Genomic DNA, 19,946 nt, shown 5'->3' on the forward strand with positions numbered 1-19,946 from the left:
GGGAGGTTGTCCAGCCGGGGAGGGACTGTGGGAGGGCTCCAGGGCGTGTCTGGCCTGTCTCGCACAGTCCTGATAGGCCTGACTAACCTACTAGTCAGAGCTAACCTACTGGAGCAAGCTAACCTACCAGTCAGAGAGTCTGCCCCCTGGCGGTCAGTGCACATCATAGCGAGCAGTTGAGTGGCCTTACCTTATCATTAGCATACCTTATCATTAGCATAATAGAGGCCTGGTGCACGAAATTTGAGCACTGGATGGGGGGGGGGGGTCCCCTCAGCCCGGCCTGCACCCTCTCACAGTCCCGGACCCCTCGGGAGATGTCCGCCTGCCAGCCTAGGGGATTGTGCCGAAGCCAGCAGTCAGACATCCCTCTAGCAGTCTGGGGCTCTCACAGTCCAGGACTCCTCACTCCCCGCCCGCGGCCTCTGCCACCACCACCTCTGCACTCGCCAGCCATGAACCTGACTTCTGGCTGAGTGGTGCTCCCCCTGTGGGAGCACACTGACCATCAGGGGGCAGCTCCTGCATTGAGCGTCTGCATCATAGCGACCAGTCGTTCTGCCATTTGGTTGATTTGCATATTAGGGTTTTATCATATAGGATTACACTTTGATTGGTTGAACGGCCAACCAGACACTTAGCATATTAGGCTTTTATTATATAGGATATGGTAGAGGGGCTTCTTAGAAATTATGGGCAGGAGCTTGGTATAGGTCAGGGGTAGGGAACTGCAGGCTGCAAAAGACCTGTGAAATCATTTGGTCTGGCCCTGCCAAAGCATTAGCCATGAGTTAATTAAATGTTTGACCTAATATAGCAGGCTGATTTTTAATGATAATTTTGTATGGCCCAAGAATGATGTTATAAATATCCAAATGGCCTTTGGCAAAAAAAAGGTTCCCCACCCTTGTATAGGTAGATATAATCCATTGGAAAGAGAAATCACCATAGGTTTTGATGAACCCATAGGCTGGCAAGAAAGAATGAAATCTAGCAGAATGCCAAGCTGATTTCCACCACAGGACATTTCCTTAGTGTCAGGGTGGTATGGGAGGATGGGGGACTGAGCCAGAAAAGTAGAGTGAAATTCTCTTGCACGGTGAAGGCACTAACAAACCAAATCCCATTAGATAGAGGAACCTATAATAACCATCAGGCCTCCTCCTCCTCACATTTGCCAGATTTTGAACCTGGATAAGGCAGGAAGCTAAATAACGCCTGAGAGGGGAGAACTTTCAAGGTGAGGAATTCAGAGACCTACAAAACTAGCAATAAAAAAAAATCCATTAGGGGGTTGAGTAAGAAAACAGTGCAATCACTTGTCATCTTTTGAGTGCTTATGAGACGTTTCCAATGAGAAAATGTAACCACAAAAATACATAGCTGTTTTCCCCTTATATTTGCCACACTGTAAAGTTGCAAGGGCTGAGAATCTAAAGAGCTGAATTCAAACATCTGAAAGTCTGAACTATGGTATCTCACTATATTTAATTATTGAAGAATCAAAGACTTGTCAGCTTAAAACAAAAATCCAAACAAATCATTAACAATCATAGGTAGTACAACCCAGCTCTGACCTAGTAAAATTCCTGAAATGATTAACAGAGAAAAGGGACAATCTTCTCTGTTGCAAAGTAATAGCATTTTCAGTCTCTATAATTTTTTTTTCACAATGTCCAGCGTACAAGCAAAAATTGTAAAATTTGTGAGGCAGGAAAAAGTAAAAATTGAGAGGGGGAAAAAAAGAAAAAATTGATTTACAGGAAATTGAGATACTGAAGTTAGCATAGGATTTTAAAATGATTATTAATATATTAAAAGAGCAAAAGATGGTGATAACAGGTAAAAATATAAAAGAAATTTCAAGAGAAAATTGGAATCTATTTTAAAAATAAAATACAAATAAATAAAAGAGAAGGGCACTGATCTCCAGGAGACCTCTAGAAATACCAAAAGAAATTTTTTTAGGCTGAAGTAAAACAATCCAGCAAAAGTACAGAACTGCAGAAAATAATGAGCATTTAATGTGTAGCATGTACATATACATATGGAGACATACATACATACACACACCTTTTTATATATATATTTATGTTGTTCTATATTTCACATAATGAAATAAACCAAGCAACAGTAACAACTGTTGGGAATTTATAAATATGTATAACAGCAGAGAGTATTGGTAGACACCACTTTAGCTAAGTGATCAAGGTTAACATCTCACACACACACACACACACACGAAGTTTAACATCACCATTAATGCATGTTAATATAATGTGTTCCCTGATGAGATGCTTTAAAAATGCCTAACCTCAATCTAATCTCGAGACAACATGAAACAGCCAAATTGAAAAACTTTCTCAAATATAACTAATTAATTCTCTTCAAAGTGTCAAGGTGATGAAAAATAAGACTGAGAAACTGCCACAGAATGAAGGAAACGAAGAAGATATGAAACCTACAATGCAAGGTGGGATCTTAGATTGGATCTGAAACAGAGAAGGTTCATTTGTGGAAAAACCAGGTGAAATCCCAAACAATCTATATTTTAGTTATAATTTTATCTTTTTTTTTTTTATTAAATATATTTTATTGATATTTTACAGAGAGGAAGGGAGAGGGATAGAGAGCTAGAAACATCGATGAGAGAGAAACATCGATCAGCTGCCTCCTGCACACCTCCTACTGGGGATGTGCCCACAACCAAGATACATGCCCTTGACCGGAATCGAACCCGGGACCCTTCAGACCACAGGCCGACGCTCTATCCACTGAGCCAAACCGGTTTCGGCTAGTTATAATTTTATATGAAGGATAATTTCTTAGTTTTGGTAAATGTTTTATGGTTATGTTAACAAAAGGGGAAATTTTTGTAAAGGGCATATTGCCAACCTCTAAGATATCCCCTAATGATCTCTGCCTCCTGATATTCATAATCTTGTGTAATACCTAACCCTTCAGGATGGGCTGAAAATAGTGATTTATTTCTATCAAACGATGTGGCAGAGTGGTGAAATTCACTTCCAAGGTTGGTTACATAAAGACTGTGGCTTTTGTCCTGAAAACCTCTTTTGTACTCTTACTTGATTTGCTCACTCTGAAGGAAATTTAACTATTATATTGGAGCTGCCCATATAGAAGAAGAAACTGATGCCTCTAGCCAACAGCTATGTGAGCAAGCTTGGAAGTCAAGCACAGCTGACCAGCCTTGGGCAAACTACGGCCCGCGGGCCGGATCCGGCTGTTCTATCAGGTTCTCTTGCTCTCCCCTCCGCTCCTTTACTTTGAATTTATATTAGTTCACACAAACACTCCATCCATGCTTTTGTTCCGGCCCTCCGGTCCAGTTTAAGAACCCATTGTGGCCCTCGAATCAAAAAGTTTGCCCACCCCTGGATTAGACCATAGCTACAGCCAATACCTTGTTTGCAACCTTGTGAGGGACCCTGAGCCAGAAGCACCCAGCTAAGCCATGCCTAGATTTCAGACCCACAGAAACTTTGGGATAATATTCATTGTTTTAAGCTGCTCTATTTCAGGGTAGTATGTTACACATCAATACAAAAACTACTATTTTTTGCAACTCCTCTTTAAGTTGAAAATTATCTCAGAATAAAAAAGTTTAAAAATATTTAATACTTGCACATGTTCTATGTAAACACACAGTCATGCCCTGCCTAATGACGGAGACACAGTCTCAGAAATGCATCCTTAGACGATTTTGTCATTGTACGAATATCACAGAATGCACTTACACAAACCTAGATGGTATAGCCTAATATACACCTACACTCTATGTACAGCCCATTGCTCCTTTACTGTATTAAATACTGTAGGCAACTGTAACAAAATGCTAAGTATTTGTGTGCCTAAACATATCTAAATATAGAAAAGGTACAGTAAAAATATGGTGTAAAAGATTTAAAATGGTACACCTGTACAGGACACTTAAGTGGTAAGTGAATGTGGAGGCCCAGAATATTACTGTAAGTACTGTAGACTTTATACACACTGTAAACCTAAACTACACTAAATTTATTTTTAAAACCACCTTTTTTCTTCAATAATAAATTAACCTAAGCTTACTGTAACATTTTTTACTTTAACGTTTTTAACACAGCTTAAAAAACACTTTGTACAGCTGCACAAAAATAGTTTTTCTTCATATTTCTATTCTATAACCTTCTTCTATTTAAAACTTTTAAAGTATTTTTTTACTTTTTAAAACTTTTTGTTAAAAACTAAGACATAAACACACACATTAGCCTGGGCCTCCACAGGGTCAGAATGATCAATATCATTGTCTTCCACCTGTACATCTTGTCCCTCTGGAAGGTCTTTAGGGGTAATAACACACATGGAGCTGTCATCTCTTATGATAAGAATGCCTTCTTTTGAAATACCTCATGAAGGACCTGCCTGAAATATGTCCATGGTGGTTTGCTTGGTTGATTATTTATTTGCTTGTAGATAGATAATGCACCATGAACATTCCTCTCAATTGATGAAAACCCTTCAGTGTTGAGGCCCATGTTTTCAAAAGTTTTAAGCTTGTTGAGGTCTGCAAAAGCTTCTGCTAAACCCTTTACTGTGAATTTTCTTGGGGGTTCCTCTTCTTTTTCTTCTGCAATTTCCTTTTCTCTTGGCCTCTTCTTCAGCTATGTATTCCTGCTCTAGTTCCAACAACTCCACATTAGTCAATTCCTCAAGAACCACATCTAGGAACTCTCCAATGTCATCCTTATCCACACCCAGGTTACAGTTGTTTGTCATCTCAACTACAACCTTCTTGATTTTTGCAACCTCTTTATTTTTGGCAAATCCTTTGGAGTCATAAAAGTCATTAGGCCGTAAGAATTTTTTTTAACTAAAAAATTAGTAAAATGCCACCTCCAACACTTAATGGTCATTATAATCTTATAGGACCACTGTCATATATGTAACCCATCACTGACCTAAATGTTGTTATGTGGTGGATGACTGCATATACACACAAATAAATGTGTTATGTATATGTACAGTTTGAATTATTTATGGACACTGGAGTCAGACACACCCAGGTTCAAATGCCACCTCCAACACTTAATGGTCATGTGATCTGAGGCAAAACATTTAATTTGTTTAAGTATTAGGCTTTTAAAATCTATAAATTGAGATAATACTATCTATCTCTGATAATACTGAACAAAAAAATAATATAGGCAACCACTAGCATTTAGTACATTCTGAACAAATGGCATTACCAATTCATATTTATAATCATCTATAATTTTCTCATTCAAGAAACTCAGCTCCAATAACTAAGCATTTTATCATTTTGATGAGTTTAAATATTGTACATAAACTTGTCAATCTTTTAATTTCTAAACATTTTTCAAAAATAATTATCAATATTGATTTCTACAATACCCTACTATTTATAACATTGAAACTAGAGATTCACCTTGTTTGTTTTGCCCCATTTCAATTCTCAATCACTAACTTTTAAACATTTCATTTGGACATATGAGTGCCAAAAATATTAAATGACTTATCCAAGAAGATAGTTAGCAGAAGAGCTAGAAGTATGGTTCAAAATTTGGAGAAACAATATCATGTGATAAACAAACTCTTGCTTTGATTAAATAGACTGTGTGTGAACGCCCCATCTGCTGCTTACAATCAGCATTATTTGAGAAAATTGTTTGCTGACTAAGTAGCAATGTCCAGGCCTCGGTTTCCCAGAGGGTAAATATGGATACCACCATCAACTCATAGGGTTATCATGAGTATTAAATTAGGTAACATATATAAGTCCCTCATTGCCAAGAATACCGTATGTGGATGTTGAAAAAACATTTTTTCCCCTTCCTCCTTTCCAAGGCCAGTGCTTTCCACTATGACATGTTGCCTTCTCAACTATAAGATGGAAACATTAAATACAAGGGGTAGTTCTGTTTAGCCATAACAGAATGTTAGGAGTCTCTTGTGAGAGACTAATGTAAAATTGAATTATTGACAGTCTTAAATTTAGGCTGAATAATATCAATCTAATGCATTTATCCCTGACCTGGTTTTCCTTTCCTACAATACATTGTGAAGTAGGGCATCACATCAGAGAGTACAGTATGTTGATTTGCATTACTGGTGAGGTTAAACCTTGATTACTTGGCTAAAGTGATGTTTGCCAGAATTTTCCACTGAAAAGTTACCTTTTTACATTGTGAATATTAAATATTTGAGGGGAATCATAAAATGGAAACGAAGAGAGAGGAAAAAAAAGGAGAGAGCGCACATGCAGGAGAGGGAGCATGTGCATGCATCCCCTCCCAAAGCCTGGTCTTCAGCATATCTTCAACACAATAAATAAGGAACTGGTAACTTGTGCCACTGCATGATCAAAGCGTCTTCTCAAAATAATTCAATGTTTTGAATACTTGAAGCCAAGTCTTATCAAAAGCCCTTTAAAAGTATAAACACATTACTTTCAGATGTCCTCTCTTACTTTGATATTTATCTCTTGAAAGACTTCCAGCAGAATTGTTTAGATACAATCTGCCCTAAGAGAATCATACTGCTCCTCCCCCAAAACTTACATTTGCTTAAATATTTAAAACCCGTTATGACAAATTCCACCAGCTTGCTTGTTATCACAAAGAGACTCACCGATCTGCAGATACTGGAGTCCTTTCTGGATTGGAATATTCTTCCAAATCTGAAAAGTTCACTTGTGTTTGCCTTGAGGTTACTATCTGGCTATTCTGAAAAGGTATGGTTTTCAAGTCCTGAGTAATAATATTACTATCTGGAAGAGACTGTATGACTTGAAAGTCCGGTGAAGATTTAGGTCCTAGAGAACCTAAAGATTCTTGATCATGTACTATAAGTTTACCGGTCAGTAATTTGGAGGTTGGTTCCAATGATCTTGAAGATATAGTTTGTAGGTCAGAGTTAAACTCACTATTCATCCTTGTTTTAGAAGATGGATCCAATGAAATAAAACTTTTATCTAAGGTTCCACTATCCAACTTGGAGGAAGTCTTGGGAGAAAGAGTTATACGAACAAAAGAAAGTACTTTTTTGTTTGAAGGTGGAGTAGATGGAGATGTTACTAATGTATATTGATTTGGCGCTGATTGGGAGACCACATCACTGATTTTATTAGTTTCAATTTTTATATTAGAAATGTATGATTTAGGCTCTTGTTGATCCTTGTTTTCTACTACATAATCCTGACCTTGAGGAAGGGGGGAATATTGTTTTTTCATGTGGTGATCTATATCAGGGCCTCTGCTTTGTTCAAAGAGCTGACGCTGTTCAAGAAATATAGTAGAAGGAAGGTCTGGAGCTATATAACTCTGACCTTGGGGAAGGGGAGAGTGGTTTTTTCTCATCTGATGATCTACCTGTGGGGTTTTGCTTTGTTCAAAGAGTTCTCGGTTTTCAAGAAAAATGTGACAAGGAAGATTTGGAGCTACATAATGCTGATGTGGAGGAGGAAAAGGAGGAGGAGGGGGAGGGGGCGGGGAAGGGGGAGGGGGAGGAGGAGGAGGAGGAGGTTTTCTTACATGTGGGACTTTGCAGAGCTCAGGTTGTTCAAGAAATATGGGTGGAGAATTTGGAGTTACAGTTATATTCTTCTCTTTTACTCCTGGTGTGGAATGGCTAATTTTAAATGATGAAGGGGAAGAGGTGTCGTGTTTTAGATTTCTAAGAGGACTTTGCTCTTCAGTGAAATGAGAATTAAATACCCCTACAGATGCTCCAGTACCCTGGCTATCTTCAGTAACACCAACCTTAAGAACAGAGGAATCTGAAAAGCATTTAGAATGTCGGTGAGATGAAAAAGTGATGGAGGTAGTAAACTTTTTCATGGATTCTGGGGACAGCATTTGTGATGAAGAATGACAATCCATTTCTTCAGGTAGCACATAAGTAGGTTCTACTAATTCTGACAGCCAAGGGTCCATATTTTCACGGAATGGCATTCGAAAACCCTTGTTAATTTTGAAGTCATCAGTTGTAAAGTTTTGAATTGGGGAACGACTTTGTAACTGCAAGGAATTCCAAACTTTGAAACGGGTGTTGCTCTGGTCTAGTGATTTGGAAAGGTTGATGTGCCTGGTTCTCCATGATGATGGGCTCCGATGTCCTCTGATAATTTCTAAGGGTTCAGGTGATCTGAAGACACAGGGATGGCTGTCCAACTGTGGTTGTTTAGGAGTTAGAGTCCTGAAACATCCTTTTTCATGGCTCTCAATAATAATATGACTACAGACAGCTTCTGGCTGGCATCCTATTCCCTGTGGACTCCGTAAACCCTAGAAAAAAAAGATCTTACTTGAAGTAGTCCAAGTAGTTATACAAAAATCACTTTGCTGATGTTTTACAATAAAACAGGGAAGAATATAAGAATAAGACAATTAATTATAGAATAAAATGGACCATGACCATGCAGTTAATTTCTTCTAAAAATTTTTCACTGAAGTAACAAAAGCAAAGACTACTGTTGTCCCCCAGTATTCTCACTTTTTTTTCTTTTAGTAACAGCATATCCCAACATTAATTAGTCATAAGGCCACCAAGCCACAGATTTCCAGCTTCCTTTGAAGCTAGGTGTGACCATAAGACTAAGTTTAGGCCAATGGAATATGAGCAAAAGAATTAAGTACAAATTTTGCTTCCTGTCCTTAAAAAATCAAGTTCTCAACCTCCACATCCACCTATCACTACTATCACCATTACTATTGCCAACTGAAATAGGTGCTGTCTAGAACAACCTTGGAAGCCATATAAAAGGATGACTCAGCTGCCCACCCAGCTTGGGTCCTTGGATAACCTGAAGCAGCTTGCTCCTGTTTCTACCCTGGACTATCACATAAGAAAATAAAATTCTACCTTATTTGAGCCATTGTATTTTGGGATTTCTTTGTTACAGAAGCTTAGCCTACACCCTAATATTTTACCAATTACGATAGGAAAAAGAACTAATACCTCTTCCTGGTTAATATCAGTGCATAATGCTACCATAAACATAAATTTTCTTTGAGATGTCTGCATTTACCTATGAAGTCATAACTTGCCATTCTACTTGATGATATAGGCACATTTGGCTTCATATAAAAATATTTTAGCCCGGCTGGCATAACTCAGTGGTTGAACATTGACCTATGAATCATGAGATCATGGTTTGATTCCCAGTCAAGGCACATGCCTGGGTTGCAGGCTCGGGGCAGCTGATCGATGATTCTCTCTCATCATTGATGTTTCTCTCTCTCTCTCCCTCTCCCTTCCTCTATGAAATCAATAAAAATGTATTTTAAAAAAACCCAACATTTTAAAATATGCTGCCACTTCCGACATAGTGGAGTGGATGTGCTTTGCCCTATTCTACCTGTTAAGTCCACAACTAAAAATCCTGGACATTATACATAAAACAAACTTAAGAAGAATCTGAAAACTATAGAAAAGAAGGCAGATTGGCTAGGGACATTGGGACCTCAGGAATGACATGGTAGTGAAATCCCTGTGTTTTCTTTTTACTTGATATATCCCAGATTTGGATCTGAAGAAGCCAGCAACACAGGAACAAAGGGCACATACAAAAGCTCTAACAAAAACCTACTCTCATTAGCTAAAAAAAAACAACCTGTAAAAGTGAAGTCTAACAAGGCAGAAAACTTTGCCCTGATTGGGTGGCTCATTTGGTTGAGTGTCATTCTATACACCTAAAAGATTGTGGGTTCGATTCCTGGCCGAAGCATATACGGAGGCAACCGATTGATATTTCTCTCTCAAACTGTTGTGCTCCACTCTCTCTCTCCTCCCCTCACCTGTTCTATTCGTCCCTCCTTCCCATCCTCCCTCCATTTCTCTCTCTCTCAAATCAATAAAAAAAACACCCACACATATCCTTGAGTGGCAATTAAAACACTTTTAGACAAAAACTGATTTCAACCAAACACTACAGAAAAAAAGGGGGGGGGGCGCCAAAGTCTAAGTGAGGAGCATAAACTTCTACCCTTACAAATCAATAATGAAGCATCACCAAGCCAAGAGGTATTAGAGACGGCCAAGTAGGAATCCTGCTGACTGGTCAAAAGCTACCCTCCCTGTGGTGTCAGTGGAGACCACACAGGAAGACTGGATTTTCATTTCCAGTGAGCAATAATGAGGTACCCCCCCTCTCCCACAACCAACTGGAAGAAAATATTTGCAAATCTCATATCCAACAGAAGACGTGTATCTAACATATACAAAGAACTCTCAAAACGTAACAGTCACAAAACCCACAAACAATTCAATCAGAAAAATGGGCCAAATAAGCATATACATCTCACTAACGAAAGGGCATGAAAAGATGTTCAACATCATTAATCATTAAGAAAACACAAATTAGAAAAACCAAGATGGTGGCATAGGTAAACACCTAAACTGCTGCCTCGCACAACAATTTCAAAACTATAACTAAAAGACAAAACGGACATCATCCAGAACCACAGGAAGGCTGGCTGAGTGGAAATTCTACAACTAGAAGGAAAGAGAAAAGCACACTGAGACTCAGAGGAGCTGCAGAAGGCAGAGGCACAGAGGCGCGCACACGGAGAGGGTTGGCAACTGAGTACGCAGCTGGCTTTTTCAAGCGGGAGGGAGACAAAAGCTCCTGACTGCTCTGAACTCCAGTTCTGGGCGAGACTCTGGGGACGCAGACTCATTTGGGGAGAAACTGGACTGTCTGGCAGCGGGCGAAACTCAAGAGTGGCTTTCTCTCAGAGGTTCTTGCAATGATTACCACGGGACACTGAGACCAGGGGCCTCTTAGGGCAGGGCTGACGGGAAACCAATGCTGTCTGCTCCGCCCTGAGACTCCGCCCCATCCAAGCTGAGCACAGAGGCTTTTGCAAGTCTTGTCTCATAAGGGTGTCTCCAACAGAATTTCTCCCAGTGTAGACACAGCTGATCCTCATAGCCAACTGGCCTGGAGGTCAAACCCTCCCAGTGATACCAACAACAATCAAGACTTAACTACAAGACTGTGCACACAGCCCACAAAGGGGTGCACCAAGAGTGTCCACCTCAGGTAACTGGGGAGGCTGAGCCACTGGGCCCTATAGGACAACTAACACACAAAGCCACTCTATCAACTCAGGGAAGCAGCAAAAATGCAGAGACAAAGAAACAGGTCACAAATGAAAGAAATGGAGGAAAGCAAACGACTGGATACAGAGTTCAAAACCATGGTTATAAGGTTTTTCAACAATTTTCTAGAAAAAGCTGATAAATTTAGCGAGACCCTTGAGGATATGAAAAAGGACCAACTAGAAATTAAGCATACACTGACTGAATTAAAATATATTATACAGAGATCTAACAACAGACTAGAGGATCGCAAGAATCAAGTCAAAGATTTGAAATACAAAGAAGCAAAAAACACCCAACTGGAAAAGCAAAAAGAAAAAAGAATCCAAAAATATGAAGATAGTGTAAGGAGCCTCTGGGACAATTTCAACCGTACCAACATCCGAATTATGGGGGTGCCAGAAGAAGAGAGAGAGCAAGATACTGAAAACCTATTGGAAGAAATAATGACAGAAAACTTCCCCCACCTGGTGAAAAAAAATAGACTTACAAGTCCAGGAAGTGCACAGAACCCCAAACAAAAGGAATCCAAAGAGGACCACACCAAGACACATCATAATTAAAATGCCAAGAGCAAAAGACAAAGAGAGAATATTAAAAGCAGCAAGAGAAAAACAGTTAGTTACCTACAAGGGAGCACCCATACGATTGTCAGCTGATTTCTCAACAGAAACTATGCAGGCCAGACGGAGTGGCAAGAAATTTTCAATGTGATGAATAGCAAGAACCTACAACCAAGATTACTCTACCCAGCAAAGCTATCATTCAGAATTGAAGGTCAGATAAAGAGCTTCACAGATAAGATAAAGAGCTTCACAGATAAGAAAAAGCTAAAGGAGTTCATCAACACCAAACCAGTATTATATGAAATGCTGAAAGGTATTCTTTAAGAAGAGGAAGAAGAAGAAAAATGTAAAGATAAAAATTATGAACAACAAATACATGCCTATCAATAAGTGAATCTAAAAATCAAGTGAATAAAAAATCTGATGAACAGAATAAACTGGTGAATATAATAGAATCAGGGGCACAGAAAGGGAGTGGACTGACAATTCTCGGGGGGAAAGGGGTGTAGGGGGTGTGGGAAGAGACTGGACAAAAATCGTACACCTATGGATGAGGACAGTGCGGGGTGGTAAGGGCAGAGGGTGGGGTGGGAACCGGGTGAAGGGGAGCTATGGGGGAAAAAGGAGGAACAATTGTAATAATCTGAACAATAAAGATTTATTTTTAAAAAAAAGAAGAAAACACAAATTAAAACCACAATGAGATAGCACTACAACCTATCGGAATGGCTAAAATAAAAAAAATAAGAAATGCAGGTGAGGCTGTGGAGTAATAGACTCACAACATTACTGGTAGGAATGTAAAATGGTACAATCACCCTAGAAAATGGTGTGGCAGTTTCTCAAAAAACTAAACATACAACTCCAAGCTATAGCACTTCTGGACATTCATCCCACAGAAACAAAGACTTACATTCACAAAAAATCTGTGCATATTTATAGCAGCTTTATTTGTAATAGCCCCAAATTGAAAATAACCAACATGTCGTTCAATAGGTGAATATTTAAACAAACTATTACATCCATACCATGGAACACTACACAGCAATAACAAGGAACAGACTAGTGATACACTCAACAACCTAAATATTCTCCAGAGAATTATGCCCAGTGAAAAATGCTTATACCAAAATGCTAATACATATAATTTCACATATATGACATTCTTGAAATGACAAAATTATTAAAATACAGACAAGATTAATGACTGCCAGAAGTTAAGAAACGGGTAGGGGCAAGGGAGAAGTGCATGTAGTTATTAGAGGGCAACAAAAAGGTCAGTTTATGTTGATATAAATGTTAGGTATCTTGATTATATCACTGCCAATATCCTGATTGTAATATGTTATTACAGATTTGCAAGATGTTACCATTGGTAGAAACTGGGTAAAAGGTAAAAGTGATCTTTCCATATTATTTCTTACTACTGCATGTGAATCTAAAGATATTTTAAAATGTTGGATTTTTTAGAAAACCAGTAAGTTAATTAAATACCAACTGGACAAAACTAACACTTTAGATAAGTTGTAAGATGGTGGTAGAGCAGGTAGAAGCTACACTCACCTTCTCCCAGGACCAAATCAGAATTACAATTTAATTATAGAAAAATAAACCTGAATAACCTACTGAAGACTAGATGAACAGAAGTTTTATAACCAATGATTTATGGAGAAGCCACATCAAGACTAGCAGGAAGGGCAGAGACATGAAAAGGACTGGCCCTGCATCCACATGGCAGTTGAGAATCCAGAGGGATATCTCAGCTGCAAAGATCCTATCGCAAGGAGCAAGAGGAGCCCACATAACACCTGGCAGTGAAAACCGGTGGGGATTACAGGGAGAGACAGAAGTCTGCTAAAATCCCAGACTTAAGGGCCAATGCACAAATCTCATTCACAGACACTCACTCTAGACACCAGTGGAGTCATACAGATAGAAGTTATACAGAGACACACTGGGTTGTGTGGCTTCAGGGAGATGGCTGAAAGAACAGCCTCCAAGGTCCCTCTCCCTGAGTCCCTCTCCCACACTGTCCACAGATGGATGCCATCTTTCCCGAATCGAGGACTAGACCTACCATCCAACTCCTTGTGGCCCTCTCCTGCTCCACTGGCGCCCTGAGCAAGAATCAGCTGGCTGCAACCAGCCTGGGCCTGTAGTATGAACTTTCTCAGAAGTCCAGGCAGATTCAGGGGATAGGAGAAACTGGAGTTGTGTGGCTTTAGGGCAAGGGCCTTTTTTCCCTCAAACACCTGAAGGCACCTCTGTTCTATGCAGAGCTCTCCTTCCGTAAGGCTCCCTGACCCCGCAACTGCTCCACGAAACTCACTGCTGCCTGGGTGACTGCTCCGATAAGTTCACGGCCAATCCACGAAGCAGCCCACCACTGCCGCTCAACGGTCCCCAGTCCCACCCCACCGCCAGCTCCCCCTCATGGTGAGCTGCTCAGGGGATGAGGGACCGAGAGGTGCTCCATGCACTTCATGGTGACCAGTCGCCCGTTCAGTCATGACACCACCTAGCTCTTTATATATATTAGGATTTTCTTTAAGCCAAAGCTACACATGTGCCCCTAATCTTTACTATTTATGGATGGAAACCTCCTATGCCTTGGAGAACAGCACTACCCAATTATTTGCAAGGTGCACCCCAAATGTACTGAAAATTTGTGTGACTAGTAGATACTCCCAATGGTGTAAGCAAACCCCAATTGGGGCATCCCAAATCTATGCAACTCTGTTAGGCCCCTTGGGCCCTCAGTTCCCCTCCTTGGTGGTTACCTGGGGAAGCAACCCCCCTGGGATGGCTCCCTCCACTTGCAACAACACTGATAATGACAATGCCCCAGCACACGACAGTGCAGGACATGACAGACAGTCTGAGAGATGACAACAACCAAGCCCACACCACCACAGGAAAAATCTTCATCCTGAATGCTACCTCCACAACATTCCACTATAGCACAGATGACGCCCAGGAACACAAAGCAGCTGGTGATGGCAAGGACTGAATAGGACTTGCTGAATTAAATGCTGTTTATCTAAATTTCCTGCTCACAATCCCCTTGAGTGCATTTTGCAGATTTAAGTATATGTTTACTTCAAGGCCCGCTTGCTTATCACTATATGCATGCTGCTCGAATGTGAGGTGGTACTATGACTGCTAGGCTGCTCTTCACTGCATCTTTGAGCTTTAGAAGATCAGGATATGTGTTGAGTCTCAGAACCTTATTGAGGCTCCTTTAAAGCAGTTCACTTAGTTGCTCACCCTCACCATACTAATTAGATTGGTCCACATTATACATCCTACGGGGGTGCGGTTAGTGAATTTCTGTTGGGAGGAACCATCCCCAACTACAGATGCTACCATCACCACAGCACCCCCACACATATCCTCCAGGATCATATCCACAGGTTCACCTGACTACACCACCCCAAGGAAACCCTTTCCCACTGTCACCCTTCAGAGCCCTACAATCCTCCCATTCAAGCCCCCAAATAGTCCTAATTTTTTTTCTTTTACTCTTCAAACCTTGTGTCAAGGTATGACTTCAGTAGATCACAGTGAGCCTAATATTTTTATACAATGGGCTAAAACCAGAGCTCATTTTTGGGGGCCGCTGTAATTGTTGGGGATGTTATCAGGGTCAACAAAATCTTTTCCCCAAGTTAGTGGCCTACTTGACTGATTTTTTAACACTGCCCCCGTTTGCCCAATAGAAGGCACCCCATGTAACTTTGCAGCTTGTCCAAATACTCAACTGCTTCCATGCAGTACACTTGCCATACAGTATGTGGGACATGGCAGGAACCCCCACATGCCCTTTATAATCCTCCATATCTGCCCAGGCACCAACACAAGAAAGAATATGATCTATACCTTGTCCCAAGGAGCACAACCCCTAAAGTATTGAGCCTCGCAGCCCAGTCACCCAGGGGGAACCCCAAATTATATCAGTTTCCCCAATCATACAGTTAGTGACCACTGTGTCTAGCACCCTGGGTCCATTATACATTCGTGGTTCCTCACATGTGTACTTCTCTTCCCCTGAACCTCTTTGCCAGCCCCACCGAGTTCTATATGTTCATACCAATGTCCTTTAGTCTCTCTGGGGCTACCCTTACATAAATCACTAAACAGGACCCTCAGTCCCTCTCTTATTCTGCCCCTCACATAAAGAGAATGTGGTATTCATCCCCATTATGTTTGGAAGTAGGTCTTCTATAATCCCTCATAGGAACTGGATTACACACCACCACAACAGACACGTAAGAACAAATTATTAAGGCAAACACCAACCTGTCAACCACATTGGCTGAAAATATTAAGCTGTACACCAAAGCATAATGCAACAACTTGATTACATGGTTCATTTTTTCAAAAATCCTCACCCAAGAACATTTTTTCACTGATTTTTAGAGAAAGGGGCAGGAAGGAAGGGATAGAGGAAGATGCAGGGGTGGGGGAAGATGAGAGAAATGAGAGAGAAACATCAATTGGCTGCCTCCCACACAAACTATGACCAGGGCCAGGGATCGAACTCACAACCTAGGGTATGTGCCCTGACTGGGAATCAAGCCCGTGACCTTTCAGTGTATGAGACAATGCTCCTACCAACAAAGCCACATCAGCCAGAGCAACATGATTTTTTAGTGCAGATGGATTTGGATAACTATTTAGCTTTAAATTATTTATTGGCCAAGGAAAGAGGTATATGTTCTATAAGTATATCACCTGCTGCATCTATCCTAATAATTCTGGACAAAATAAATCTACAAAAGATGGCCCAACAGGTACCAATATTCCATAATCTCACCCAAGTTTTTAATCAAATACCTACCTTATCCATGGGCCTTGATTTATTTTCTTGGCTGCACCCCAATAAATGAGGAGATGGTTTTGAACAGGATTTCAAACTATCATTTATCTATTGATGTTCTTGATTGGCATTTTTGCTTTACTCAAATGTTTCATATGCTAGGTGACCAAAACCCTGCCAGTGGCTGTTGATATCTGCACCATCTAGACAGTGCCCTTGATTTTCCCTAAACACTTCCTAGGCATCACAGGGTCAATTGTGATGAGAAAACAGCTATTTTGAGTTGCTGCCTAGATATTTTACAGTATGACAACCCTGTTCACACCCAGAGCATACAGTTAGATAAGGCCCTGAATTTAGGATTCCTGCCAGAAGTTCCCTCTTTGCTTTTTCCAAGCCACCTTTAGAACTAAGTCTGTGAAAAGTCACTGACTGCCACTTCAACCATCTTATAAGTAGTTAGTGCTTGCTACCCTGCTCTTTATGTCCTGCTCATGAGGTGGACTGTCCATCCCTCAGCCTGTCCACTCACCCAGGCTTCTGAGATTTGTAAGTAATAACTCTTATGACGTTACTTCCTTTGTGTAAGTGTATTAAAACTATGCCTTTAAATTAAAATGACCCTGGAGATTTTTCAGTTCCCCAAAGTGAAAACTCTGATGCTGAGAAAGCTACCTGCCTATCCCATGTGGGTAATATGTGCCTACATTCAAGAGATTATAATCTGAATATTTTTTATTTAATACACCAGCTACAGGCTCCACAACACAGCATACTACAAAGAAAAAAAAAATCTGAAGAGAGAGCAAGCATATAACTAGATGTAGTAGGGATATTGTGACTACCAGACAAGGAATTTAAAATAAGTATGATTAATATGCTAAGGGCTCTAATGGATAAAGTGAATAGCATGCAAGAACACAAACACAATGTAAGCAGAGGATGAAAATCCTAAGAAAGAATGAAAAAAGAAATGCTAGAGATAAAAAAACACTGTAACAGAAATGAAGAATGCTTTGATAGGTTCTTTAGTAGACTGCACATGGCCAAGGCTAGAATCTTGAGCTTCAGGATAGTTCAATAGAAACCTCCAAAACTAAAATGTAAAAGAAGGAAAAACCCCAGACCAAAACATGAAAGGACTCCAAAACAAGATATTAATACATTAACAAAAATACCAAAAAGAGAAGAAAACCAAAAAGAATGCCAAAAACAAAACACCCCCCACAAAACCAGAAATACTACACATAAACATAACATTTTCAAAGTAAAGAAAAGCAAACAAAGAAAAAATCTTGAAATAAGCCAGAGGGATAAAACACCATATCTACAGAAAAGCAAAGAATTACATCTGACTTTTCTGCAGACATCATGCAAGCAAGAAGAGAATAGAATGAAGTATTTAAAATGTTGAGAGAGAAAAAAATCCCACCATCTTAGAATTCTATACCCTTCAAACTGAAGGAGAAATAAGACTTTCTCAGACAAATTAAGATTGAGGAAATTTATGCCAGTAGATGTAACAAATATTAACAGAAAAACTTCACTGAGAAAAATATAGGTCAAAAACGCAGATCTACATAAAGAAAGAACATCAAAGAAAGAATAAGTGAAGGTAAAAAAAACAAATAAAGCCTTTTTCTTATACCAAACTGATCCAAAAAAAGTTTGGAACATTGCTATGTATGTACATGTATATATATATATATATATATGTGTGTGTGTGTGTGTAAACTGAATGACAGGAATGATAGGAAGGAAGAATTAGGATTATTTTATTAGAAGATACCACACTACCTGTGAAGTGAGTGGTACAGTGTTATTCTAGGGCAATCATTGAAAATGTAGAAAATATATATATAACTGACATCCTAAAAAATGAGAGAAAATGTAATCATAAAATGCTCAATTAAAACCACAAAGGGCCCTAGCCAGTTTAGCTCACTTGATAGAGCATCGGCCTGCAGACTGAAAGGTTCTAGGTTCGATTCTGGTCAAGAGCACATGCCCAAGTTGCAGGCTCGATCTCCAGTAGGGGATGTGCAGGAGGCAGCTAATCAATAATTCTCTCTCATCAATGATGTTTCTATCACTCTCTCCCTCTCCCTTCCTCTCTGAAATCAATAAAAATATATATATTTTAAAAAATAAAAAATAAAACCACAAAAGGCAGAAAGAGTGGAAGACAAAACTGGAAACAAGAACAAGGGCAATAAGTAGAAAACAGTAACAAATGTGGAAGATACTAACCAGCTATATCAATAATTGCTTTAAAAGTAAATTGTCTAGCCAAAACCGGTTTGGCTCAGTGGATAGAGCATCGGCCTGCAGACTGAAAGGTCCCGGGTTCGATTCCGGTCAAGGGCATGTACCTTGGTTGCGGGCACATCCCCAGTAGGAGGTGTGCAGGAGGCAGCTGATCGATGTTTCTCTCTCATCGATGTTTCTAACTCTCTATCCCTCTCCCTTCCTCTCTGTAAAATATCAATAAAATATATTTAAAAAAAAAAAAAAAAAGTAAATTGTCTAAGCCTTGGCTGGGTGGCTCAGTTGGTTGGAGCATTATCCCATACATCAGAAGATTGCAAGTTTAATTCCCAATCAGGACACATACCTAGGTTGTGGGTTCAATCTCCCAGGGCACATACAGGAGGCAACAGATCAATGTTTCTCTTTCACATCAATGTTCCCTTCTCTCTCTAAAATCAATGAAAAAATATCCTTGGGTGAGGATTTAAAAAAAGAGCCTACACATATGATAACTATATTGACTTTTGCAGATTTAATAATAATAAGAGCTGACAATTACTGAACACTAATTAGGTGTCACACAGCCTACTAAGCATTTTATAGACATTATTTCCTGTAAGCCGTACCCAAACTCTATAAGACAGGTATTATTACACCTTATTACTACTCATAATAGCAGACCAAATGCCCCATCAACAAGAGAATAAACTATGATAATTTCACACACTGAACTACTTATAGAAATAAAAAATAAACTATAGCTACATAGAAGAATCTCAAAAAAACCTAAGATTATATGAAAAACAATTCTTATAAGAATATATATCATGTTAATTCCATATATTATAGAAAAACCATACTGAACAGCAAGAAAATCAACACGTTAAAGTAGTAAAAGAGTTATGACTGGAAAAGGGTATACACAGGACTTCAGTGTCATTTGGTAACATTCTATTTCTCAAACTGAATGGCTGATATATAGGAATTAATTTCACTTTATTCCTTACATACATGTTTTATATCTATTTTCTAATCATGAAACAGTTCACAGAAGGAAAATAAGTACTATTAAAAAGAAAGTGATTTACACATAGACTATTATAGCTCTGTGTTCCTAAGCAGAGAATATACATCTGAAAATAGCTGGACTTTATCGGCATCTCAAGATATCACCTTCAAGAGAAATAAGA

The 19,946-nt window shown here is 39.5% G+C and overlaps 2 protein-coding genes across 2 annotated transcripts in view; both read right to left on the reverse strand.

Annotated features, from left to right (window-relative positions):
• The window catches only part of STAMBP (STAM binding protein), a 762,428-nt gene that overhangs the window by 205,144 nt on the left and 537,338 nt on the right, over positions 1–19,946 (reverse strand). The window lies entirely within an intron of this gene.
• The window catches only part of ALMS1 (ALMS1 centrosome and basal body associated protein), a gene marked incomplete at its 5' end in the record, with an annotated part of 140,444 nt that overhangs the window by 62,802 nt on the left and 57,696 nt on the right, over positions 1–19,946 (reverse strand). The window contains 1 exon segment of the mRNA XM_080686207.1: positions 6,649–8,303. Within this exon segment, the coding sequence (XP_080542333.1) occupies positions 6,649–8,303 (1,655 nt within the window).

Source organism: Plecotus auritus (assembly GCF_963455305.1).
Source record: "Plecotus auritus genome assembly, chromosome: 8".
NCBI classification, from domain to species: Eukaryota; Metazoa; Chordata; class Mammalia; order Chiroptera; family Vespertilionidae; genus Plecotus; species Plecotus auritus.